At 40.5% G+C, this 22468-nt stretch overlaps 1 protein-coding gene across 3 annotated transcripts; it reads right to left on the reverse strand.

Moving 5' to 3' along the window:
• Positions 1 to 1805: 1805 nt before the first annotated feature.
• LOC148675175 (protein ABHD1-like) lies at positions 1806 to 15598 on the reverse strand. Of its 3 annotated transcripts, none has more exons than XM_088626243.1 (9): positions 15413 to 15598; positions 13721 to 13881; positions 9989 to 10171; positions 7785 to 7830; positions 6013 to 6125; positions 4000 to 4173; positions 3859 to 3907; positions 3586 to 3751; positions 1806 to 3177 (listed from the first exon to the last, which is right to left on the reverse strand). In XM_088626243.1, the coding sequence occupies exons 1-9, from the start codon at positions 15425 to 15427 to the stop codon at positions 2969 to 2971; spliced, it is 1116 nt and encodes a 371-aa protein (XP_088482369.1). In that variant the 5' UTR covers positions 15428 to 15598; the 3' UTR covers positions 1806 to 2968. The 3 variants fall into 3 exon arrangements, with proteins under 3 accessions (XP_088482369.1, XP_088482368.1, XP_088482370.1); XM_088626242.1 differs by having other exon boundaries at positions 14509 to 15595; XM_088626244.1 differs by having other exon boundaries at positions 14406 to 15595.
• Between the last annotated feature and the right edge of the window lie 6870 nt (positions 15599 to 22468).

Here is a 22468-nt window from a genome sequence, read left to right on the forward strand (position 1 = left end):
ATGCTGGATATTCACTTTGCTTATAGCGCTAGCTTTTTGTAGTAGGCCTATTACAGTTATCAGCCGTTCCCCGCTTTAAAAAGTATTGCAGATTGATAAAATACCAGTTTTGCCTCAGTGCACGGCATTTTCTATCAACCCAAGCGCATAGCAGCCGAGCAAAGCACAGTAAAACGGCGCCTGTGAGAATCCGTCTCCGTGCGTGCATGTGTGTCTACTGGCTCCGAGAGGAAAAGAGAGTGACCGATTTCAGGGTCAGGTCTCAAGGTCTCGGGTACGGGCCGGGTTTGGGCTTCAATTTCATGCCCGTGCAGACCTCTAGTCCTGATACAGAAACCCAGTGCTTCTCAAACCGAGTCCTGGCAACACAACTACATTTATATTGTGAAAAAAATGTTGTAAAATTAATATAATGAATTATATAACTATTAATTTCTGGCATAGTTTACCAAAACATATTTTTGGTAAACTGGGCCAGTTTGCACACAACTTTCCAGCCTTCATTTAGGACTCATAATGTGATTTAAATTTAATCCCATTAAAAGGTTAAAATAATCAAAACATCTGTCACTAGCACCTAGACTGTCACACATGCTGGATGTGTAACATGTTATCATCACATGCTGGGATTTCAGGCCATTTTGCTGCAGATTCATCTTTCATTATCATCATTACACGGAAAAAAAGTTTTTTCAACTGTTGCTAAAATAAAAGACACTGAAACATTTTATGAACTTCAGTTTCTGGGAAACGTATTTGCTAGTCTTGAAGATTAATTCTACATGAACACACTTCCATTCCTATAGATCCAAAAATACAAAGCAGAAGATGGCACGGTCTCAAACAACTACCAGCTGAAGTATGTTTTTAACTAGGCTTGTGATTGAAGTTGCTGATTTAAAATACATCCAAAGTGAAACAGCAATTGCTTATCCCATATTTAACTTGTACTGTATGTATACAAGCAAGGCAGTTATTTAATGGCACCTGTAATCTCATATACTACTGTATGTGGTGTTTATAATTAGACCCTATTACAGATTGTTTTCCCTACCATATACATATTTTTGTAAAAGTGGTAAGAATTCTGTGGAGTCTACACATACAGTACTGTATATTAAACAATATACATGCCATATATTATGCATTACGTAGGTTAGAGTGCTACCCATTTTAAACCAAACTAGTTTTGAACTAGCACTGTCTGTAAGGAGCTGTCTGCATGTAATGTACTTCTACATTGTATAATAACATAACTAAAATCTGAAGTATTGTTAAGCAATTCATATTCAACACGTACAGGAAGACAACAAAAATCACTGTTCTGTACTCAATGAGAGAATAGGGGAGGATAAAAGAGGAAAAAAGGAAATTCAGAAACTGTTTTTAATATTATGTTTTGTTTTCCCTCGATAGTTCTGACGTTTTGTCCTTCATTCATTGTGTTGCCCAATTCTTATTCCTTTTTCTTTTGTTCACCCCCAAACATTTGCTCCCCTACCATCTAAGAATATGCCACTTCAGTTGAATTTACTACTCTTTTCACCTTAAAGACAGTATAATCTCACTAGATAACATGCAACTCAAGCATAACAAGCGTCATGCATCTTCATGACGTAGTTTATATATTTTCCTTTCATGTATAATTTTAAATGCATTGGCTCTATTTTTATTTCAATTGCTTATTTTTTAAATGATGGAATTTGCTCAGTAACCTTAATCACAGAGATCAGAGATGCAATATAAACAGCAATGCTTCTAGAACAGCAGCAGCAAAGCTGTTCTGTGATTTTTTTTTCCTCAAACAGACAAAATCTGAAGAGCAGCACCTGTCATTGTAGAGCTAGGATATTAAAAAGAAAATGAACCCAGTCGCCAGCCTACATGGCCACATTTCCAAAGCAGCACCATTACCTGAAATACCAATCAAATGATTGTGAATGATCTGATTAATATACAGTAGTTCATAAAAAAATAAATATTCACAGATGTTACTCACATAACTTCTAAAAAAGTTTCCCAGTTGTGTAAAAGATAGTTTCATGCTGTAATACCGTACATTCAGTTAAAACATAAAAAATCTCAGTTACATCCTTCAAAGCACGTGCCAAACATTAGTTGTCACTAGCACTGGTTACCAGAATACTACACTGTATTGGTGATATTTACACATTTTTATTCACAATAATGTCTTCATTTTATAAGGGTAAAGAATGCATACTTATTCTGACTTATTTTGGGGGAAAACGGTTAGCACCGTGTTAATCCATTAAAAACGGCAAATTTCAAGAAGTCTGAAAAATGCCAAAGGCTGAACATTCATTGCATCTATCTAAACCTTTTACAACAATGTACATTTGAAATATTTGTTTAGTTGAAACAGGAAAGGTGTTCCAACCACCCTCGAGGGATTCTTGACTATTGTCTTGCCCTTCTGTCAGCACAAACACTCTTCAAACTACACCCTTCATGTGGAGAGAAAACAACTAATGCCTTGCTTATGTGTGCACTTAGCAATTAACTGAACATTCTTCTTTCTGCTTTTGATTTAATTCAAAAGATGTCAGCTCATCGGCTTTCAAATTTAGAATAAAGGCAACCCGTTATATTTTAAGGTACACTAGAATAATTAGAAATTAATTTGAAAAATATTCAGAACAGATGGAATGACAAGCATTTCCATAGACCTTATTTCAAATTCACCACATTCCTTCAACAAGTATGAATTAGAGAAGCCATGGATCTCATTACTTGCTGCAATCTCTGTTCTGTCTACGAGTTTACAAAATACAAAGCATTTTTAGTCAGTATAAACTTAGAATGCTTTCTTTGTGTTGATTACATTTTTTTTTTGCTAGTGATGCATTTAACACTAAGAGAAATAATTACAGCACTTTGTGTCAAAGAAGTAAAAAAAAACTGAAATCCATGCACCTGTTCAGGTACTAGGACTGCTAAGGGGACAGAATCAATCAGTGGGATCATTCTCGATATTTTTACACGCACCCCTCAAGTCCCCAGGGTTTTCAAAAACCGCCTGCACAAACTGACCAAACAGCCGGTCCATGTAGCTTTCTCCTCTCGGGAACAAGCCCTCTAGAAATCCGATGTGGCCACCACGGGCTGTGACCAGGAGGGCGACGTTTGGTAACCGCTGGGCCTGCTCCACTGGGATAGCTGAAGGAAGAGAATTTACACAGCTGTCATAACCCATCTCTATTAAAGGGCAGGACAGTGACAAAGAAATTGCTCAAACAGGAATTTAAATCTGCAGAATACATACAGTAGATGCAACAAAGACTATACTAGTACAGTATGTTACCACTTTGGTTGAGAATTTATTGCTCCAAGCCCATGTGTTACCATTTTATAATGATACAGTTCAAAATGGAAACCACCATAGTACAGTTTTGTTTTCCTTTTCCAAAGCAGCCATCCTTTTCAACACCTGACATATTATCCTTTTTCTAAATACTGATCCTAGTGTAAGATAATGTTGGTGTTTAATCTCAGATAGTATTTAAATAATGAAGCAGACATGTCCGATGTTTGCATTACACAAGACAAGTGTGTAGGCCATCTTACTGTGCTCTGGGGAGAAGGGGTCGTCTGCTGCATTAAGGCACAACACAGGGATGGCAGTGTGGGCCAGCTTGTGACAGGGACTGGCATCCCTGTAGTAATCTCGGCATGTCTTGTAGCCAAACATAACAGTGGTGTACCTCTCATCAAATTCACGGATAGTCCGAGACTAGAAAAGAAAAGCAGATGCAGTTTAATTTCAAATGTCCTCCATTCCAGCTTTCTGCTTCCTTTGTCCATTTGGATAAAATGTGCTGGTAAATTCTGTTGGAATACCTGCAGTACATGGTCCACATCAACCACGGACTCCAGGATCTTCCTGTGCCTACAGACCAAACAGGGATTACAGCAATGTCAGACATGCCCGAGAGCTCTCAGTAATAAAAGGCGACTCCCATGTATTCACGGCAGGGCTACCTGTTGACGGCTCGGCACAGGTTGGCAGCGAGGTGCCAGTTGAACAGCACCTTGTTGAGTGGTCTCTCCAGGGAAGCGCAGGACTCCAGAGTGTCCCAGCTCACAGACATGGTGAGACCTGCCAGCAGGCCAGCCTCACTGCCCTTCCGTGCCAGATAATTCAGCAGGAGCATCCTGAGGGACAAGGAAAACCTTTCATTTTCATGGGAGACCTCCTGGGAAAAACTAAGGTTGCTGCTGGAAGAGGTGTTAGTGGGGCCAGCAGGGGGCGCTCACCCTGTGGTCCATGTGGGTCCTAATGCCCCAGTATAGTGATGGGGACACTATACTGTAAACAGGCGCTGTCCTTCGGATGAGACGTAAAACCGAGGTCCTGACTCTCTGTGGTCATTAAAAATCCCAGGGCGCTTCTCGAAAAGAGTAGGGGTGTAACCCCGGTGTCCTGGCCAAATTTCCAATTGGCCCTTACCAATCATGGCCTCCTAATAATCCCCTTCTATGAATTGGCTACATCACTCTGCTCTCCTCCCCACTGATACCTGATGTGTGGTGAGCGTTCTGGCGCACTATGGCTGCCGTCGCATCATCCGGGTGGATGCTACACATTGGTGGTGGTGGAGGGGAGTCCCCATTACCTGTAAAGTGCTTTGAGTGGAGTGTCCAGAAAAGCGCTATATAAGTGTAAGCAATTATTATTATTATTATATAGTGGACTTCTTTAGACATGTTTCAAGAGATACAGAACATGCCCAACAACATAATATTTCTTAAATGTTTTTTTTTATCAAACTTGTTTCTCTGGGAAATTATTACACGGTAGGTGGCACCCAGTCACTTGAACGATCCAGAGAGACCCTATAAGGGCAGTGATAGAGAAGGAGAAGGGATGCAAAGCAAAGAACGATGGACTCTGTCCTTTTACCACCAATAAAACGAGGCCAGTGATGAAAGGTAAGGGTCTTATCTCCCCAACCTTCAAGTTTTAATATCCTCTGAAAACTTTCAAAAGCTGAAGCATTTTACCTAGTCCATGCGCAATGTGAAAATTGAATGGCCTGGCATGGTTATTAATTACAATGTGGCGTGCCTTCAATAAATCTTCTTTGTCAAGGAGTGTCTCCTCCATAGCAGACCAGTAAGTGGCATTTGTTGGGGTCAGAGTTAGGGCTGAAGTCCAAATGAACAAAGTGAAACAAATGCATGGAGTTGTTCCTGAAGAGATATAATAATAATAATAATAATAATTGCTTACACTTATATAGCGCTTTTCTGGACACTCCACTCAAAGCGCTTTACAGGTAATGGGGACTCCCCTCCACCACCACCAATGTGCAGCATCCACCTGGATGATGCGACGGCAGCCATAGTGCGCCAGAACACTCACCACACATCAGCTATCAGTGGGGAGGAGAGCAGAGTAATGTAGCCAATTCATAGAGGGGGATTATTAGGAGGCCATGATTAGTAAGGGCCAATTGGAAATTTGGCCAGGACACCGGGGTTACACCCCTACTCTTTTCGAGAAGCGCCCTGGGATTTTTAATGACCACAGAGAGTCAGGACCTCGGTTTTACGTCTCATCCGAAGGACGGCGCCTGTTTTACAGTATAGTGTCCCCGTCACTATACTGGGGCATTAGGACCCACATGGACCGCAGGGTGAGCGCCCCCCGCTGGCCCCACTAACACCTCTTCCAGCAGCAACCTTAGTTTTTCCCAGGAGGTCTCCCATCCAGGTACTGACCAGGCTCACACCTGCTTAGCTTATGCAAAACAGAGTGAACCTGGCCTCTATCTCACAAGACGCCTGAGTAGTTAGCTGCATCAGCATGCACAGGCTGCAAAAGAACAGGTAAATGTTTATTCCGTGCTGAAAGGAAATGAAACACAATGTTCTGAAGAAGGCTCAAACATTGTGCTTCGCTTTTCAGCATGGAATAAACCTTTACCTGTTTACTATCTCACAATACTTATAAACTATACTGAAATTAAAAAAAAAACAAACAAATCTTACCCTCCCAGTGAAACACCAGCTCCCATCAAGGGAGCCTTAGGATAAAGGTCCTTAATGTGAGTAACCACACACTCCAGATCTGAAGTGTCAGCTGCAGAGAACGTCTGTGGAGTCTAGAGAGGAAGATAAAGGACTGCCTTGAGAGATGAACAGGTGATTGCTCAGTGACTATCGTAGACGGTTACCGAGAATCCTCAAGGGTTTTGTTGGAAAACGAAATCTGAGTTACAATGACATATGACTGCGTGTGTTGTTTCAGTTTAAGATTTTCATGTGTTTAAAGTACAAGAATAAGTTCTGCACTCTAATGTCCTAACCATTTCTTTGTGAAAAACAGTTACAAAACTCTGTTTAACCGAGCTTCCCAGTAAAAACAATCACACTACTGCTTCAAGTTAGAAACAACTTGTTCAGATACAGAAAATCCTGATAAAGGTGAAGGTTATTCACAAAACTAATATGTCCACATTACAATGCCACAATGACTGTTTTACCTTATTCATAAAACTTTTGTCAGGAAAAATTACATGACGGGAATATCATACTGGAAAATTCTAAGTAATGGAAAATTACTGTCAAAAATATGTAAACAAGAGTCCGCTTTATTACTGAGCTGATAGTAAGGTAGCTTGTGCTAATGGCTTGAATTCTAATTAATTTCAGAGAAAAGGCAAAGAAAGACAAAATTCTCCACTCAATAACATTATTCTAAGAGAGGAGCTTATGTTTTTTTTGCATAAGCAATGCTAAGTAGGTCACAAACAGACAGCATATTAAATTATTTAAAATGTGAGTGTCATGGGTGTTAATTTGAAGGCTTCATAATTATACTTGTTCATTATAAGGGAATAAACAGTAGGCAACTACTAATCTTCAAATTTTCTTTACGGCATACACAACTAAAAATAGTGTGTAAAAGCAATTACAAGTACACCCTGTTCGTTATTATTTCATAATACAAAATCATTTTTTTTAAGCCATGGGAACTTTCTCCAGAATTCAAGTATATGTCAAATATTCAGTATTTCAATTATAACATACAAAGGTTACAAAATATGAAGAGGTCATTTAGCCCATATGGCCTGTCTGGTTACTAGCCTATATTTTTATTAGTTATAATAAGTTAGTGGGTATCAGCTTCAACAGCAAGGTTTGTAGCTTGTTTCTATACTCTCAAAGGCCTCTGTGTCAAGAAGAGCAAGAAAATATTTGTATTTCTTTTCTTTGTTTCATTTCTGTTACGATAGTTAACGGAATAACTGATGTTACACAAAAACATATTATTGTATTGTATCAGGCAGCCTTTCAACACCACATCAGAGTCACACCTCAATGTTACAACAGGTACTGTATACAATTCACCCAAACACTTCAAGGGGCCACCATTACAGCATACAGTCATGGAGTCTCAATATTTGAAGTGCAATTCTTTGTTAGCTTTACTTTCCTACAGTGAGACCAGACACCTTTAAATCACCACAAACACTAGACTCTATCCTGTTGTTGCTGGGATAGGCTCTGGCTCCCCCACGACCCTGACTTGGATGAAGCAGTTAGAAAATGGATGGATAATAATGTGCTTTTTTCAAGAAATCGGAACACATCTGGATTATTAAGATAAGTTTACAATGACAGAAATATCAAGTAACAATGTCAGAAAAAATAGAAATGTGCATTATTTATTGGAATGGTTATAGGGCCTCCAGGTACTTTACTTTAGGTCTGGAAACCTGGAGGCCCTATTATCAAGACACAGTGTTGATTTCACTCACCAGTAAGTCCTCACCCCCGAAGCCTCTGTTGTTAAACACCACAGTTCTAGAGAGAGTGCAATGTAAAGGTAAGAGAAGATTCCACATACCACCCGTAAACCTATGCCCTGTGTGCACCAAAGAGCAAACCAAGAAGCAGCCCCAAAATAGGAGAGAAAAGCTTATGAACCCATTTTGAAAGAAAGAATGAACTGGTAAGAATAACCCCAAAGCAATATGTTTATAATCATCGTATCCCTTAATACAGCACTTGTTCAAGGGTTTGGAAACAATGTACAAATATGCTGAGGAAAAACTACATAACTACAGATGTGCATTCTGCCTCAGATATAATCTCTGGGTACTTGGTATCCCTGAATACATAAACAGTCTTAATCTAAATTTCGGAAATAGGGATGAAATTGGTGGTTTCTATTCACTGTGAATTTTGGATTACTTATATCTTTTCGAACCTTGTCATGGTAGCTTTCTCTACTTTAAAAATGTATGAAAGATGTTAGTGAGAAATGAGCCCTATAAATGTATTGGGCACCCACGAAGTGCTCCTTTACAATTTATAAGGGGCTGTGTGACGGCTCAAATTGGGGTCATCCCTGAATTACTTTTGAAAGTAACTCCCGCTCAAAGAAACCAACATACGGAGGATTTAATACACAATTACCCCTACAGTGTGTGAAGAAACACACCGAGGTGTGGAAAAAGCACAGCACCTGAAATATAGGCAGGTGGGAGGAGTCTGCCTACACTTTCTCATTCTCTGGTGTACATATCTGTGAACCGAGATGTGAAAAACAACTGGCCATTTAAAATAAATCAGGGGAGTACAGAGAACAGTAATTGGTGACTCTAAATTCAAAATAAAGCCCTACATAATTTACTCATAAAAGTTGAAATGCCCCATCACAAGATTATTTACTGTATATTAAAGCTTCTGAGGTTAAACCATTTTTGTCAGTCTTTTGGTGCATTAATATTATGCAAAAACCTTTGGAACACAACATTTTTGTTCTTAGAATGTCAGGGCATAGTGAATAAAAGAGATTAAGTACTCTTGCATGAATGCTGTTCACAAGTGCTACGCTACGTTTTCTATGCATGTCAAGCAATCACGCCACTGTCACACCTTTACTTTTAAACTAAGAAACATTTTTATTAACAAGACAAGAGAGACCAAATGAGATCTTTAAACCACAGGAATAGATTTGTGTCAATGAAAAGATACTAATTCAACTATAACTGGATCTATCATGAGTACCAATATCACTTTTTGCACAAGTTATTAGAGTAATAAAATAAGAATTTTGTATATTGCACTAATTCACTTTATCAGTGAGATACCTGATGAGGTGATTTACCTGGTTTAATGTCATGTCTGCTGATAATAAAATACAAGCACGGGAAGGAAGAAAGGAACACTACTATGGGACATTTGTGAGCAGTATTTCTCAGCTGCTGAGCCTTCAGACATTAATGACTACACCGCAAAATGTTGGAATGTTCACATAAGAGAAAAATAGAAAATTAATTAATTAAATATTATTTAATATATATATAAGTTTTGTGGAAAAGCTAATGTTGTGTTGCATGTTCAGTGCATACACACAAGACAGAAGCCACACTTTTAAGACTTTTATTAGCACTTCCACTACAGGACATACTGTTTTATCATTTTGACGAACATGAAAAACTGGAAATATCTGAGACCACTTGAGAAATATGCCTTGTGTTTTACTGTCATTAATTCCTGCCAAAACATGCACTATCAAATGCGCAAATTCAGATTAAACACTGAAATAAGTTTTGCTTAGAACAAATAATACTCTGTACGGGGAGATGTACATGTTTGTGGGGGAGGGGAGCAGTGTGCACATTTTGAAAAAAAATCAAAATTTTGCTGAGGGATGAAATAGATTGAGAAACACTGCTAGAGACTTAACCAAGCCTGTGCACCACTCCTTGCATCTGGAGTGCTTACAGAAAGCAAGTTCTAGACTGATAAACATTTACCACCAGACACAGTCCGTCAATGATAGGTCACACTCAGGGACACCATGAGTTACAGTACCCTGTCAAAATCAACACAATATTAAACTCTGTTTTGCTGACTGCTTTTTGCACTACAGATTATACTGCACCTCATAATTATCTACAACAAAACTGGGAGGAGAGCCATTACAATGACTCGATTTAGGCGGTAGTCTCACCTGTAACCCCGGCGTGTGGCCTGACTCACTGCATGAAGGATGTACGTCTGCCGGCTGTTCCCAGTCAGGCCTGGAAGAATTAGCACTGTGGGCCTCAGACCACAGTCTGGGAAGACAGCACTCTCCAGGTTGTCAACCCAGTCCAAAGAGATCTGACCACCATCCATTGTCCGGATCAGCTCACTGGAGACAAAACAACAGAAATCTTTAGATACAGTGACTAAGGTCCCACACACCAGTGACATGTGGTGCCCATTCAACTAAGTCATGTCAGAATAACTTGCTATTGTATTTTCAAAACATAATCTGAAACCATGAATACGCTCTAGAACAGTGGTTCTCAAACTTTTTGGACCAAGTACCACCCCTAATCCAACCAAAGCATCCAAGTACCACCTACAAGTCATCATCTCATAGGAACCCCAGAAATTCTCAATGACCAACATGAGCGCGCGTGCACACACACTCACACATACATATAATAAATATTATAATAATAAACTTTGATATAGCGGCTTTAAAGGTGGCTTCTCAAAGTGTTTTACAGAAAAAAAACATTAACAACAACTAATAAAAAAGCACCATTTCAGTGAGAGAGGTGAGCCTGTTTATTTGAGCAAAGCAGATGTGAAATAATTTTTCGAGCCTTGATACAATTCACAACAGAGTCTTACAGATATTAAATCGTCAGGCATTTTCTTGACGGCAAAGGTCTCGCGGTGGATGTTGTAATGCGTACATTAATTTCTGGAGCAACCTTTCTAATTCGTGCAACTACACCGTTATGTCGGCTTGTCATTGCTCTAGCACCGTCTGTACAAACTCAGACGCATTTTAGCCAGTCGAGGCCATTCTCTTCGATAAATTCATTCAGAAGCTGAAATATGTGCTCTCCTGTAGTTCCTGTTGGTAGCGGTTTACAGAACAGAAAGTCTTCATGGGACATGCCCTCAAACTCGTATTTAACGTAAACGAGCAAATTGGCCAAATCGACTACAGACTCTTCTAATTGCAGTGAAAAACATCTGCTCATCTTAATGCGCTCTATCAGTGTACTTTTGATATAATCCTTCATTTCAATAATTCTATGAATGACTGTGTCATTCAGGGGGAGGGGGGCAGCAGGTCGAGCTGTTTAGCAGCTTTTTCTCTACACATAATACGTGTCAGCTCTTTTGCCAATGGTAAATAAGGTTCTTCAAAAATAGTGTAGCTTACCTGCCTTAGTAATCCGCAAGCTTGCATTTTTCTGCGTTTCCGTTTTTATTTCCGTATTTATTTAAAGTTTTTATTTCATGCGCATGGGAGCGAAACACAGAGACGCTCTGTGTATTTTTCTCAAATTAGAACAGTTCTTAAATATTTTTCTGTTATCACGCTTTCGTGTGCTCACAGGATTACCTGCGTTCGTAGCACGTATTTCTATGCATTCCTGTGTTTACAACGTTGGCATTGATCCAAAATCAAACACATTCTCCTTTCTCCCTATTTGCTGGAGATACAGTAGCTTTTTTTAAATACAATTGGTCACTTGCATCCGTAGCACGCATTCCTATAGAGTGGTATAGAATTACAGAGTGTCTCTTGTGTCCACTGAAGTATTAGCGCGCACTGTATCATAGTACGTAGGCTGCGTATTCGACACATATTAAAATACAAAATATAAAAACCCGTCCCAATTTTTCAGCGCACACAACACAGTTCCAGGTACATTTGGCGTACCACCTGGCGGCACTCCACGTACCACTGCCGGTACGCGTACCACAGTTTGAGAACCACTGCTCTAGAATATACACATACTTGTGAAATAATAACCGTCATTACTTGTAGATGAAATCTAAGTCGATCTTCCCTCACAAAAAAAAAAGGATTGAAAAACAACAAGATACAGTTAAAGAAAAGAAACAATGAACTGCAAAAACAGGTAAAGAAACAGGATATTGGAAAGACCAAAGGAGAAATTTAAGGGGACATTGTAATGGTGGTTAAAATAAATCATTTCAATTTCCTCGGTAATACAAAAGCAAAGGGAACATTAAGAATGAAGTCAAATACTATATATTTGGAACACTAATGGGAAATTAGTTTAGACAATTGTCAATCTAGACAATGAAAGGGAAATGCCTGTATAGGCAGCATAAGGTCAACATTCTGTATTAAACAGTATTAATGTCTTGGGTATTAGAAGCACTCAAGATTAATAAATCCCCGGGTTCCCATTGTATCCTACTGATTGTATTAATTGTAGTAAGGCAATACAATAATTCTTTTAGAATATGGCATACATTGTTAATCACCATGTTTTAGAAAAGATAGCACTGTTGCTGCCACTGACTGGCTGAAGGAATTGAATCTATATTATCTTACACAGTGACATCTAGAAGGAGACCTCATACAAGCATCAGAAAATACTCAAAGGTATATCAACTTCAGGAAGAACAATGTAACATGATACGTGGAAGCCATCTGAAAAGGTTGTGGAAGTATGGAACAAGCTACACCATCAAAGCCGATACCCTGGCAGTTTTCAGGAAATAGCTGAATGAGAATTTTGCATTAATTAACTCTTAACTACCAAGCATGTTAGACAGGCCAAATTGCTTTCCCTCTCTTCTAACTGTTGTTAGAAAATGTGTACTACAGTGGCAGTACTAACTGAACTGCATGATGTTAAATAAAACTCAAGTCAGTGAGTGATATACACGGAGGAAGTACACGGAGAGAACATATAAAACTCAATGCAGATAGCACCCGGAGCCCCAGTGCTAAATACTGTGGCATTATGCTGCCCACAAATGTGTAAGAGGCTACATATAAATATTGTGCAATGTATATCACCCTGTTCATGTAATTTAAATTTCAAACAGTAAACACTGACATTACTCAGAAAGACACACTCTGCAAGCAAAAAACTATGAGCGAAGTCATCAGTGGACTTTGCAAAGAAAAAAAGCAGCTGAATGTGGCTTTTCACCCACAATACACGTGGCTCCTCTCTTATGGAAGTTAGTTTCGGGTTAATGAATAAAGAAATCATATCACAAAAGCCCACAAGCTCCTAGCCCAGCTACACATTAACAACAGAAGTTATTCATTTTTGTCAACCTCTACAATTTGATCAATTAAAAAAATGACCCTTTAATTAAGCTCACATTTCTATTACGATGACAGATCTTTCACAAGAGCTTCCACAATTTTCTGAAATTCTCATACACATGACATCAATTATAAGTACTTGCATTTAAAAAGAACATCTGTATTAAGTAGCTATACCCAAGTGTCCTCAGTGTATATTGACAGCTGAAGCATCCATTTATTCCATTTACAGAACAAAAAAAGGGTCACAGAAAAACTAGATCTCTAGATGTAACAGAAAATAACAATAAATTAAATAATCAAATTGAAGTCAATAACAGGAACATTTCACAAACTTTGTTCTGGCAAACAACTGGATCAAGGCTCGATGCACCCTGGACTCCAGCCCACCGCCCGTCGCAGTGGACAGTTTTCCCTTTTTGAACTGTGGAAGGAGAGCGGACCACCCCAAGGAAGCCCACGTGAACTCTGGGAGAACACACAAACTCCACACAGATAGAACCCCAGGCCCAGAACTGAGCACAGGGCCCCGGAGCTACAAGGCAGCAATGCAGACCACTGCGCTGCCATGCCATCCATCATACAATGTACAATATACCGAAAAAACAGATAAAAGATAAGAGATGGGGTTCTCACTTCCTGTAGCTGATGGGAGGGCTGGATTTGATGAAGACACGGGTCACGGTCTGAAGACGGCCTCCCCAGCACCAGGGTGTGGGTATGAATCGCTCAGCCACCACAGGGCAGTGTCGCTCCAGGAAGGCACGGAAGCCATCGCCACACACCAGGATCGGTGTCTGGATAACAGCAGAGAGAGTTACCACTCAGTGTGTCCTTACAAGTCTTTAAAAGTCTTACTACAGCTGCAAAGGTAGTGACAGAGGGAAAATTACAGCAGCTAAATTGGGCACCGCTGATGTTTATACCCCTCACTTGTACATACTGTATGCTGGTAGGAAGGGGGCGGTTGCACAAATAAAAGAAAAGAAAGTAAGTTTGTAAACATGAGGATTTAAACTAAGAATCTTACAAGATTTGCCAAGTAGTGTTATTTCTTACTGATTTCTTGCTGGTATTTTTTTATTTGTTGCTGTAGCTATCTGAACTGAAGAGCAATTTTAAAAAGTAGTTTGGTGCTAATAAAAGATGTTCAAAATATATATTTTTACAATTGTTAAAAGAAACAATAAAAAATGAACCAATTTAAAGATCTGAAAACAACAGTCCCCAGTGCACACTGTATGTGTACTGTAGCTGTGTGATTAGTAATAAACTGTAATTGAACCATGGCAAAACTGAGTAATTTCTCTATTTGACATACATCGTCACTGTGGTTGTGCAATCAGAGCTGAGCACCACAGCTGTTGTAGTTTTGTCCATAACTGAGCCTAGTGATTGCCGTGGTTCTCTTTGAGGAGACTAACCTGGCCCTCACATCCCCAGACGGAATAAATGAAGGCAGTAACAGCACCGAGGATCACAGCACAGGGTCGAGTGAGGTAGTCCAAGCACACTTTCCACAAATCACCGTGAGGTAGTTGCATGGCTATATAGTTTAAAACAGGTAGCATATTGCGATACCGCAGCACCGATATAAACACCACTTTGAGATCTGACCTCTAAAGCAAATCTAACAACAAAAAAAAGGCCAAGTGAAATCTGGTGTTGGAAAAGTCGCGCACCTCACAATTACCATAAACTTAACGGGAACCCTTAAAAGTGACAATGCAAGCAGTCCGCGAAGCAGCAAATTCCTTTGCGAAATTGCAGAAACTAAGAAAAGCCACAAGAAAAGGCGATCTGGCAGGATGCGTAAATACCGTGAAAACTGTGCTTGTGATAAACACATATGATTACTGTAATTCACAATAAGGCACCTAGAATATCTCATGCGGCATCTGCATTCTTCAGTTACAGCACAGAATCCCGACAGTGCTCCGCTCTTTTAGAGCGGATCTGAGGTAAGGGAAGGTACAGTATCGGAGTAAAAGAGCTAACGACGTTACAGCATTCTGTGCCAATCTGTCTAACTAGCATGCTAATTTAAAATGTTTCCGTTGTGCAGTCCACCGCTAGAACCTTAGACTTCCTAAGCTCTTTTAAGTTCATTATATATACATTCCGGCTCCCACAGTGTCACATTCACAAATGACTGCTACAAGTAAATGTTTCATTCTCCAAAACTATAAACATAAAAACAGAACAACCACCAACAAAGACAACATAAAGCAAAATGCAGGAAGGTCAGCTAGCCATTGCCGTGTCAAAATATAAAGCACCCCACTGATCAATTCGCCTGGACCCAAACATAGCTGTCCGCAAACATGCCTTAAAAAGAAACATGTATAAGATTGCTATTTAGTCGTCTTTTCCTCTCCAGTCCCGGTGCTTCTGTTTTAATATCCCCCAAGAACTTCAGGTGCCACCAAAACGTAAAATATGTTTTGCGAATGGCGGTATCTCAAGGTTGTAAATTGATCCTCACTAGATCCAGGAAACAGAAAGAAAACCTGTCAGCTGATGTGACATCAGAAAGTAGGCGTTTCTATCAGATTGCCTTTGTCTTTTTCTGTTTTTGCTCTTGCAAAGTTCTTAATCGCAAGCCAGTTGATTTTAAATGTGCTTTTTAAATCATCTATCAGCTTTTAGTAAGTTAAATAAAAAAAACCTCTTACTTTGCGGGTGCTTCTTTATCAGTCCCATCTGTTTCAGTTGAACAACGTTTAGACACAAATAAAAGAGCAAATTCTTCATGAGTAAATTGAAGAGATAATTCATAAACTTGAGTATGCTGAAGTTGCTAAATGCAATACAGTACGAAAAACAGACGTGTTCGTGTAAACTTTGTAAATGAGGTATTCGTGTTTTATGATAACTGTTTCCCGACTAAAGTCCATTACTTTTTTGTTAGTGTAAACATTATATTTAATAGCTAACATTTTTTCATCTCCAATTAAGTAAACTGTAAAAAGTTTCTCATTTTTTTTGTAAGAAGAACAGCACATAAATATACAGTATAAAGAATTTTATCGTATACTGGGTCACTGAATGCAGCCTATTAACTAGGGAAGAGTGGTTAGTACGCTGTTCTGTACTGTAATGCTACGGGGTTCACGAGGTCAGCCCCTCACCATCGGGGACTCGAAACCGGGCCTCCGGCATCACTCAATAGGGACCCAGCCTATTGAGCCAAAGGGAAATCTCCCATCAGCCCAGCGGCTGCAGCCCCTGCCATCCACAGGGGAGGGCGGTGACATCACTGCTCTGGTAAGCCAGCTCAGCTCTCGCAAGCAATGGAGGCCATATGCGTTACACTCTCCCCCGCTTAACTCGCCATCCTCAGCGAAGGGCTATCCCATCCCATTCTGACACCAATGTAACACTCTGGGGTTCACATGGGCACCCTCGCCACTGCTGCAGCAGGTCAGCCCCCCACCACTCAAACCCAGGCCTCCAGCATCACTCAACAGGGATCCAGCCTCTTGAGCCAAAGGGAAATCTCCTGTCAGCCTGGCGACTGCGGTCCCTGCTATTCACAGGGAAGGGCGGTGACGTCACCCCTCTGGTAAGCCGGCTGTCACAACCAGCCGTTACAGTACTAAACTAGCATGCTAAATGCAACAAACATGCCTGCTGAAATCAGTCTCCAGCTCCATACAAAAATTGTTCTCATTTACCCAAAGTAATAGCTGCTGTAATGATATCACATTCAGGACTAAGTTAGTACAGGTCTTGCTAATCATCCATACGTTTTTTATGGTCAGAGGCAAGTCAGAACCTATCCCAGCCAGCAAAGAGCACAAGGCAGCATATACCCAGGACAGGACATCAGTCCATCACAGGGCAGAGACACTAACAAACACACACAGCAGGGCCAATTTTCCCATGATCACAGGGAGAACATGGAGAGAGGGTCTGTACAGAGCATTTGAGGCAGTTTGTGGAAGCAAGGAGTCAAGGGGGCAGTTCTCGTGGCTCACTGGAGAAGATCTGGTACCCTTATTCCCTTATTATTACAGCAGGGCATGCTAATCATAGAGAGTAAAAGCAAGGAGAAGAGGGAGAGAAAGACAGGTGCTGCTCTTCAGAAAGTCCCAGGCAATAAAAAAGAGAGAGCTGTGGTCTCTCAGTCCTTTTATAGGGGTGAAAAAGGCAGGAAAGGGGTGATCCAGAGGGGAAGTGGAAAAAGGCACAGTCCATTCTCAGGAGGTACTGTATATGAGTGAGTTACCGACTTCTGAGATATAGATTGAGATACTTATTCTGTAGAGGGACGTAAACTGCTCTTAAGGCAAACCAGATAGTTACACAGAATGTGTCTCCTAGAGATGGAACAGGTGACTCCTCCAAACCCTTAGAAAGATTGTGGAGGACAGTGTGTGACGCAGTGATGCTGCTGGCTTGTACTGGACGGGTACTGTACATAGACCAAATTATAGACAAGCAAAGAGCTGTTTTAAAATCCCAAAGATTCTCTCAGTGTGGGCTCTTACTTTATTATCATGTATCACACAGCTCTGTATGATACGTGTGGGGATGCAATGACTCCTCTGATTGTGTAAACATCACAGTGCTCTCGTGTGCACACATAATATCGCCACCACAAAAACACAGTGGCAAAAAAAAATAAGGTTGACATAACCTGGAGTGTCAGGTCATTATTCAGCAAAACAATTGACCCAAAGAGGATCAATATTTATTGTATTGTGTTTATACAGTACAGTATATTCACACTCTCATCTAGACTATGTGAGGATGCAATAGAAAAGCAAATCAATGTTAGAATATATTGTAAAAAGTCATTGAATTCAAATCAAGGGATGTTTTATTCATATTTTCAAATACTCTACTAAGACCTCATTTAGAATATAGGGTACATTTGTGGTCATGATATTCTAAAAATATATTGTTGCTAGGGTGGTATTGTGGTGCAGTGGTTAACATTGCTGCTTTCAGTGCGGGAGACCTGGGTTCAATTTCTGGGGTGCTATCTGCATTGAGTTTGAACTTGAACTTTATTGCCATATGTAACCGATACATGTACTGGTACAATGGAATTCTTACAGAAAGTCTCTCGATTGTTAAAAAAAGTGTAAAACACAGAGTGCAGACAGTGCATCAAGACAATATACTGTAATGCGATGGGTTTGGCGAGGACGGAGAGAGGAATTCAGGCTCTTGTTAACTGAGAACACAGCGCTTTATTTATCGAATGTGTGTCTGGCACAGCAACCACTACAGGGGGGGAAAGAGAGAGAGCCAGACAGACAAACAGGCTACAACACACTGGGGTCAATTCAGTTACAGTTACACAGGTATAAGGTGGAAATGGGGTACATATATAAAAGGGGTGCAGAACCAGGGAAACTATTTACATGAGTTCGGGCAATCTCGCGACTGTGTACACCAGTTCCACAATTGGTCAGCTGCACTGGTCAGTGGCTCTCCTAGTCCCCACCCTGGCCACCACTACTCCCGTCCTGCCCCTCGCCGCGCACCCCAGCCGGGCGCTCTTCAGGCCGCAACGCCAGGCGAGAGTGCTACAATACAAACAAAGAGTAGATAGATAGATAAGACTTTATTGATCCCGAAGGGAAATTGATGACAATCAATTGTAGACAATGTACAAGCAAACAGTTTGAATGTAAACAATGCAGACATGTAAACTATTACTGCAGATGTGCAATAAATAAAATTACAATGAGGTAGATGGTGTAGGTGTGGTCGGAGGGGCATGGCCAAATGTGTTTGCCAATCGCACTGCTTGTGGGTAGAAGCTATTGAAGAATCTAGTGATAAGTGTCCATATGCTCTTGTATCTCCTGCCTGAGGGCAATGGTGTTAAGAGCATAATTATGCCTGGGGTGGTGACTGTCCTCTGTGATGGCCAGAATTCTACCACGGCAGCAGTCCACATAGAGCTGTTTAATCTCGGTGAGACCACAGCCGATGATCTTCTTGGCCATATTGACCATTCTCTGCAGTGCCTTTCTCTCCTGAGAAGAGGTTTTGCCATACCACACAGTGATCCCGTTGGTGAGAACTCTCTCGATGGTGCAGCGGTAGAAATTCACCAACACAGGTATTAGCATCCCCCATCACTTGAGGCACCTCAGGAAATAGAGGCACTGGTGAGCCTTCTTCAAGATAATGTCTGTGTTCACAGTCCAGGTTAGGTCATTAGAAATGTGAATTCCCAAAAACCTAGAGCTGGTGACTGTTTCCACTTCCTTCCATCAATACTGAGTGGGCTGTGAGTGTGCGGCCTGTGTCTCCGAAAATCCACTCTTTGTTCTTTTGTTTTACTCATGTTTAAGTCCAGGTTATTGCTATGACACCACCTCATATATCTTGATAACTAATGAAGTAAGTGTAGACAGGACCTTTGCTGCAAGTCAGTACATTTATACTTCACTGCTCCTATAAGAACAGACCTTGCAAAGAATGCCTTGAATGGAATCTGTAGACCTGCTGTTTTCTTTGATCTATTTTTAGAAGAATGCTAATTAATTATGTTTAAGACTACCTGAAAAACTGGATTGATGAGTTTTTTCTATTTGAATTCTTTTTACAACATAAGTAAAACAAAAACGTATACTTTGTGCTGTTATTCAATAATGGATTAGAATGGTGGAGAGAGACTGTCCAAGGTGTAACCGACAATAAGGAAAATAATTTTAAACTAGACTGTAACAGTGTGTAAAACTCAACAGTGTCACACAGTTAATCTGATTCTTGTTGATATTCAACATGGGTTTAGAAAAGGGGTGTGTCACTTAACCCTTTAGACTTCTTTAGTAAGCAACAACAGTAATGGATTACCTGATATAGTATTATTGTGAGTCAGGGTTTTTTTTTAAATGTCTGTAAGAAGTAATGCAACTTATTCTAGAAAGGCATCTTTACCCATGCCAAGGTTCCAGTTTTTCTGGGGTCTCTAGATAGTGAGTATCAGTGTACTGACACAGCTGTGAATGGTATCTGGTAAAATAACAGCCTGGTTTGACTGGACCACATAATGGGTTACCATGTCAATTCAGAAACACTGGCCCAGAGACACCACAGAGTTCAATGAGACGAACAGAAGCTAATAATTTCTCCATGTTAGTTCTCTACTGGGCATGTGGCTTTCCTCCAGGTGCCTTGTTTCCTTCTGCAGTCCAAAAACATCCTGGTGGGTTAATGGCTTCCGGGAAAATTAGCCCTGGTGTGAGTGTGTATGTATGCCCTGTGTTGGAGTTGAATCCTATCCAGGTATCCTGCCTTATACCTGTTGCTTGCTGGGACAGGCTCCGGCTCCCCTGCAACCCTGTATTGGATAAAGTGGTTAGAAAATGGATGGATGGAATATGTAATGATGTTCTTAAAATGTGCATAGAATGGCTTACGTAATTAAATTCTACCCTAAATCATATTCACCCGATAACACTAGATGCATCACACTTACCCAAGATGCAATGTTTCTCACGCTTCAAAGTCCCTGTTGTCTTCAAATAATATCACTCTTAGGAAGATACTGCTGAACAAAAGTCCTGAATGTGATATCATTACAGCAGCTGTTACTTTGGGTAAATGAGAACATTTTTAGTATGGAGCTTGCTGTCATCATGATTAAGGCATAGCAGGCAGTTCATTAAGGGGAATTGGAATACGATCCATTCTGCCACTAGATGTGATAGTCGGAGGCCTTTATCGCTTGTAAATAGTTTCACTGGCTGTCAAATTGTTGTTGTTATTATTATTATTATTGAGAGGTAGATTACATATTCTTACATCGCTATTAATTATGTTTTGGATATATAAAGTGCTTTTACAGTTTTAGTAATAGTTGGATTTTAGGAAACAGTCAGGAGAGACTGTTAGAGTTTAGCAGTAATAGAGTAATGGGCTTCTCTTGAGTCTTTGGAGTACGAGACCTACAGTATGATCTCTGCAAAAAGAAGTCTTCTGCAACATACAGTGTTGTCCTCATGAGTTCTCATCTGTTCTGATTGCTGCAGCACTTGTTTACGATAGTGATCAGACACAAAGACAATTTTGACTTTGAAACTTAGGAGTTTAAAAGTATGTAAATAAAATTACCAGAAATAAAAATGCTGACATTTTACCTATGTAGTTAAGGTTGCACAGAGAGATACAGAAGGCTGTACATTTTAGAACATCAATACATTTTCTTTACAAGTGTCACGCCTGACATCCCTCCCTAGACGGCGCTCCACTGCTCCCATTATTGTCCTTGTGATTGTTAAGCTCCCCAGGTGTACCCTTTTAGTGTTATTATTTAAAGACCTACTCCTCCAGTCCTCAGGGCTCATCATTAGGGTAAGATGTAGCGAGGCCCGCCTAGCACCAGGAAACCCTATGTCCGTCTCCTGAGGGCATAGGCCTCATTCCCGACACCTCCCGCTTCCTGAGCCCGGGGTCTGGAGGATCTCGCCCCGTCACCCTTGGACCTCCATGTTTTGTCTGTCCGTGTGCTCCCCCCTCCCGGGGATGTTAACCTTGTTGCATCCCAGGATGGATTACTCGTTGATGGACTCTCGGACCGTGCCCTGACCTGCCTTTGGACCCGTTTGGATTTGGATGCCATTCTTCGTCTTCCCCGTTCACTGTCTCACGGACTGTCACTATTATTTTGTGCACTATTAAACCCCTGTGTGTTCCCTTTTACCACGCCTCCTGTTTTCTCCAGCTCTTACCGCATCGCATAGGGTCTTCTACAAGATCTGACATGGATCTCAGTCCGTGTTCGTGACAACAAGGTTAATTAGCAAGCTTAATTAATATCACAAATGGCTTCAATGTATATCTAACATAATCCAGAGTCAGGGAGGGATACAGGCTGAAATCTGTCATCATCACATTACTGACATATCTGCTTTTTGATTCAAGAGGTCAGAGCACTTTCACTGTGAGGAGTCCTACACCTGCAGTATTACTGTTCATTTTGATGTGATTTTTGACATGTTGTAGTCAATTGGGGAGTTTGCATTTCCTCCCAGTGTTTGCTACAGAGAGTCGGATCAAAAACATGCAGGCCAGGTTTGATCAATTATTCTAAATTTCCTCATTTCAGGGTAAGGGTCTGTCCCCAGTATGACTAGTGTATGGGCTTTGTTCCAAATACGACCAACGAGCTAGTTTCAAGTACAACTAATACTGGTCATGATTTAAAAAGAACCAAATAAGCATGGTAGTCTGAATGGCTTCCTCTCATTTTATCAATTAGTTTTCCTAATGCAACAAAGCTCTTAAGGTTCACTCCCAAAACACATGGAGGGTGCTAATCTCCCAGCACCACAGAATGTCAAAGTTTTACAATTACTCTTTCCAAACTGGGTAGAAGGGGGAAAAATGGTATTCCTAACTTGAAAATGAAAGTTA

Source organism: Lepisosteus platostomus, chromosome 3 (genome assembly GCF_059453375.1).
Source record: "Lepisosteus platostomus isolate fLepPlt1 chromosome 3, fLepPlt1.hap1, whole genome shotgun sequence".
Lineage (NCBI taxonomy): Eukaryota > Metazoa > Chordata > Actinopteri > Semionotiformes > Lepisosteidae > Lepisosteus > Lepisosteus platostomus.

Coding starts and splice junctions, on each gene's coding strand:
- LOC148675175 (XM_088626242.1), bottom strand. CDS start 14,655: ATGCTACCTGTTTTAAACTATATAGCCATGCAACTACCTCACGGTGAT. Junction 13,882..14,508: donor TCTGGGGATGTGAGGGCCAG/GTTAGTCTCCTC, acceptor GCTGTTATCCAG/ACACCGATCCTGGTGTGTGG. Junction 7,831..9,988: donor GCCACACGCCGGGGTTACAG/GTGAGACTACCG, acceptor CACTCTCTCTAG/AACTGTGGTGTTTAACAACA.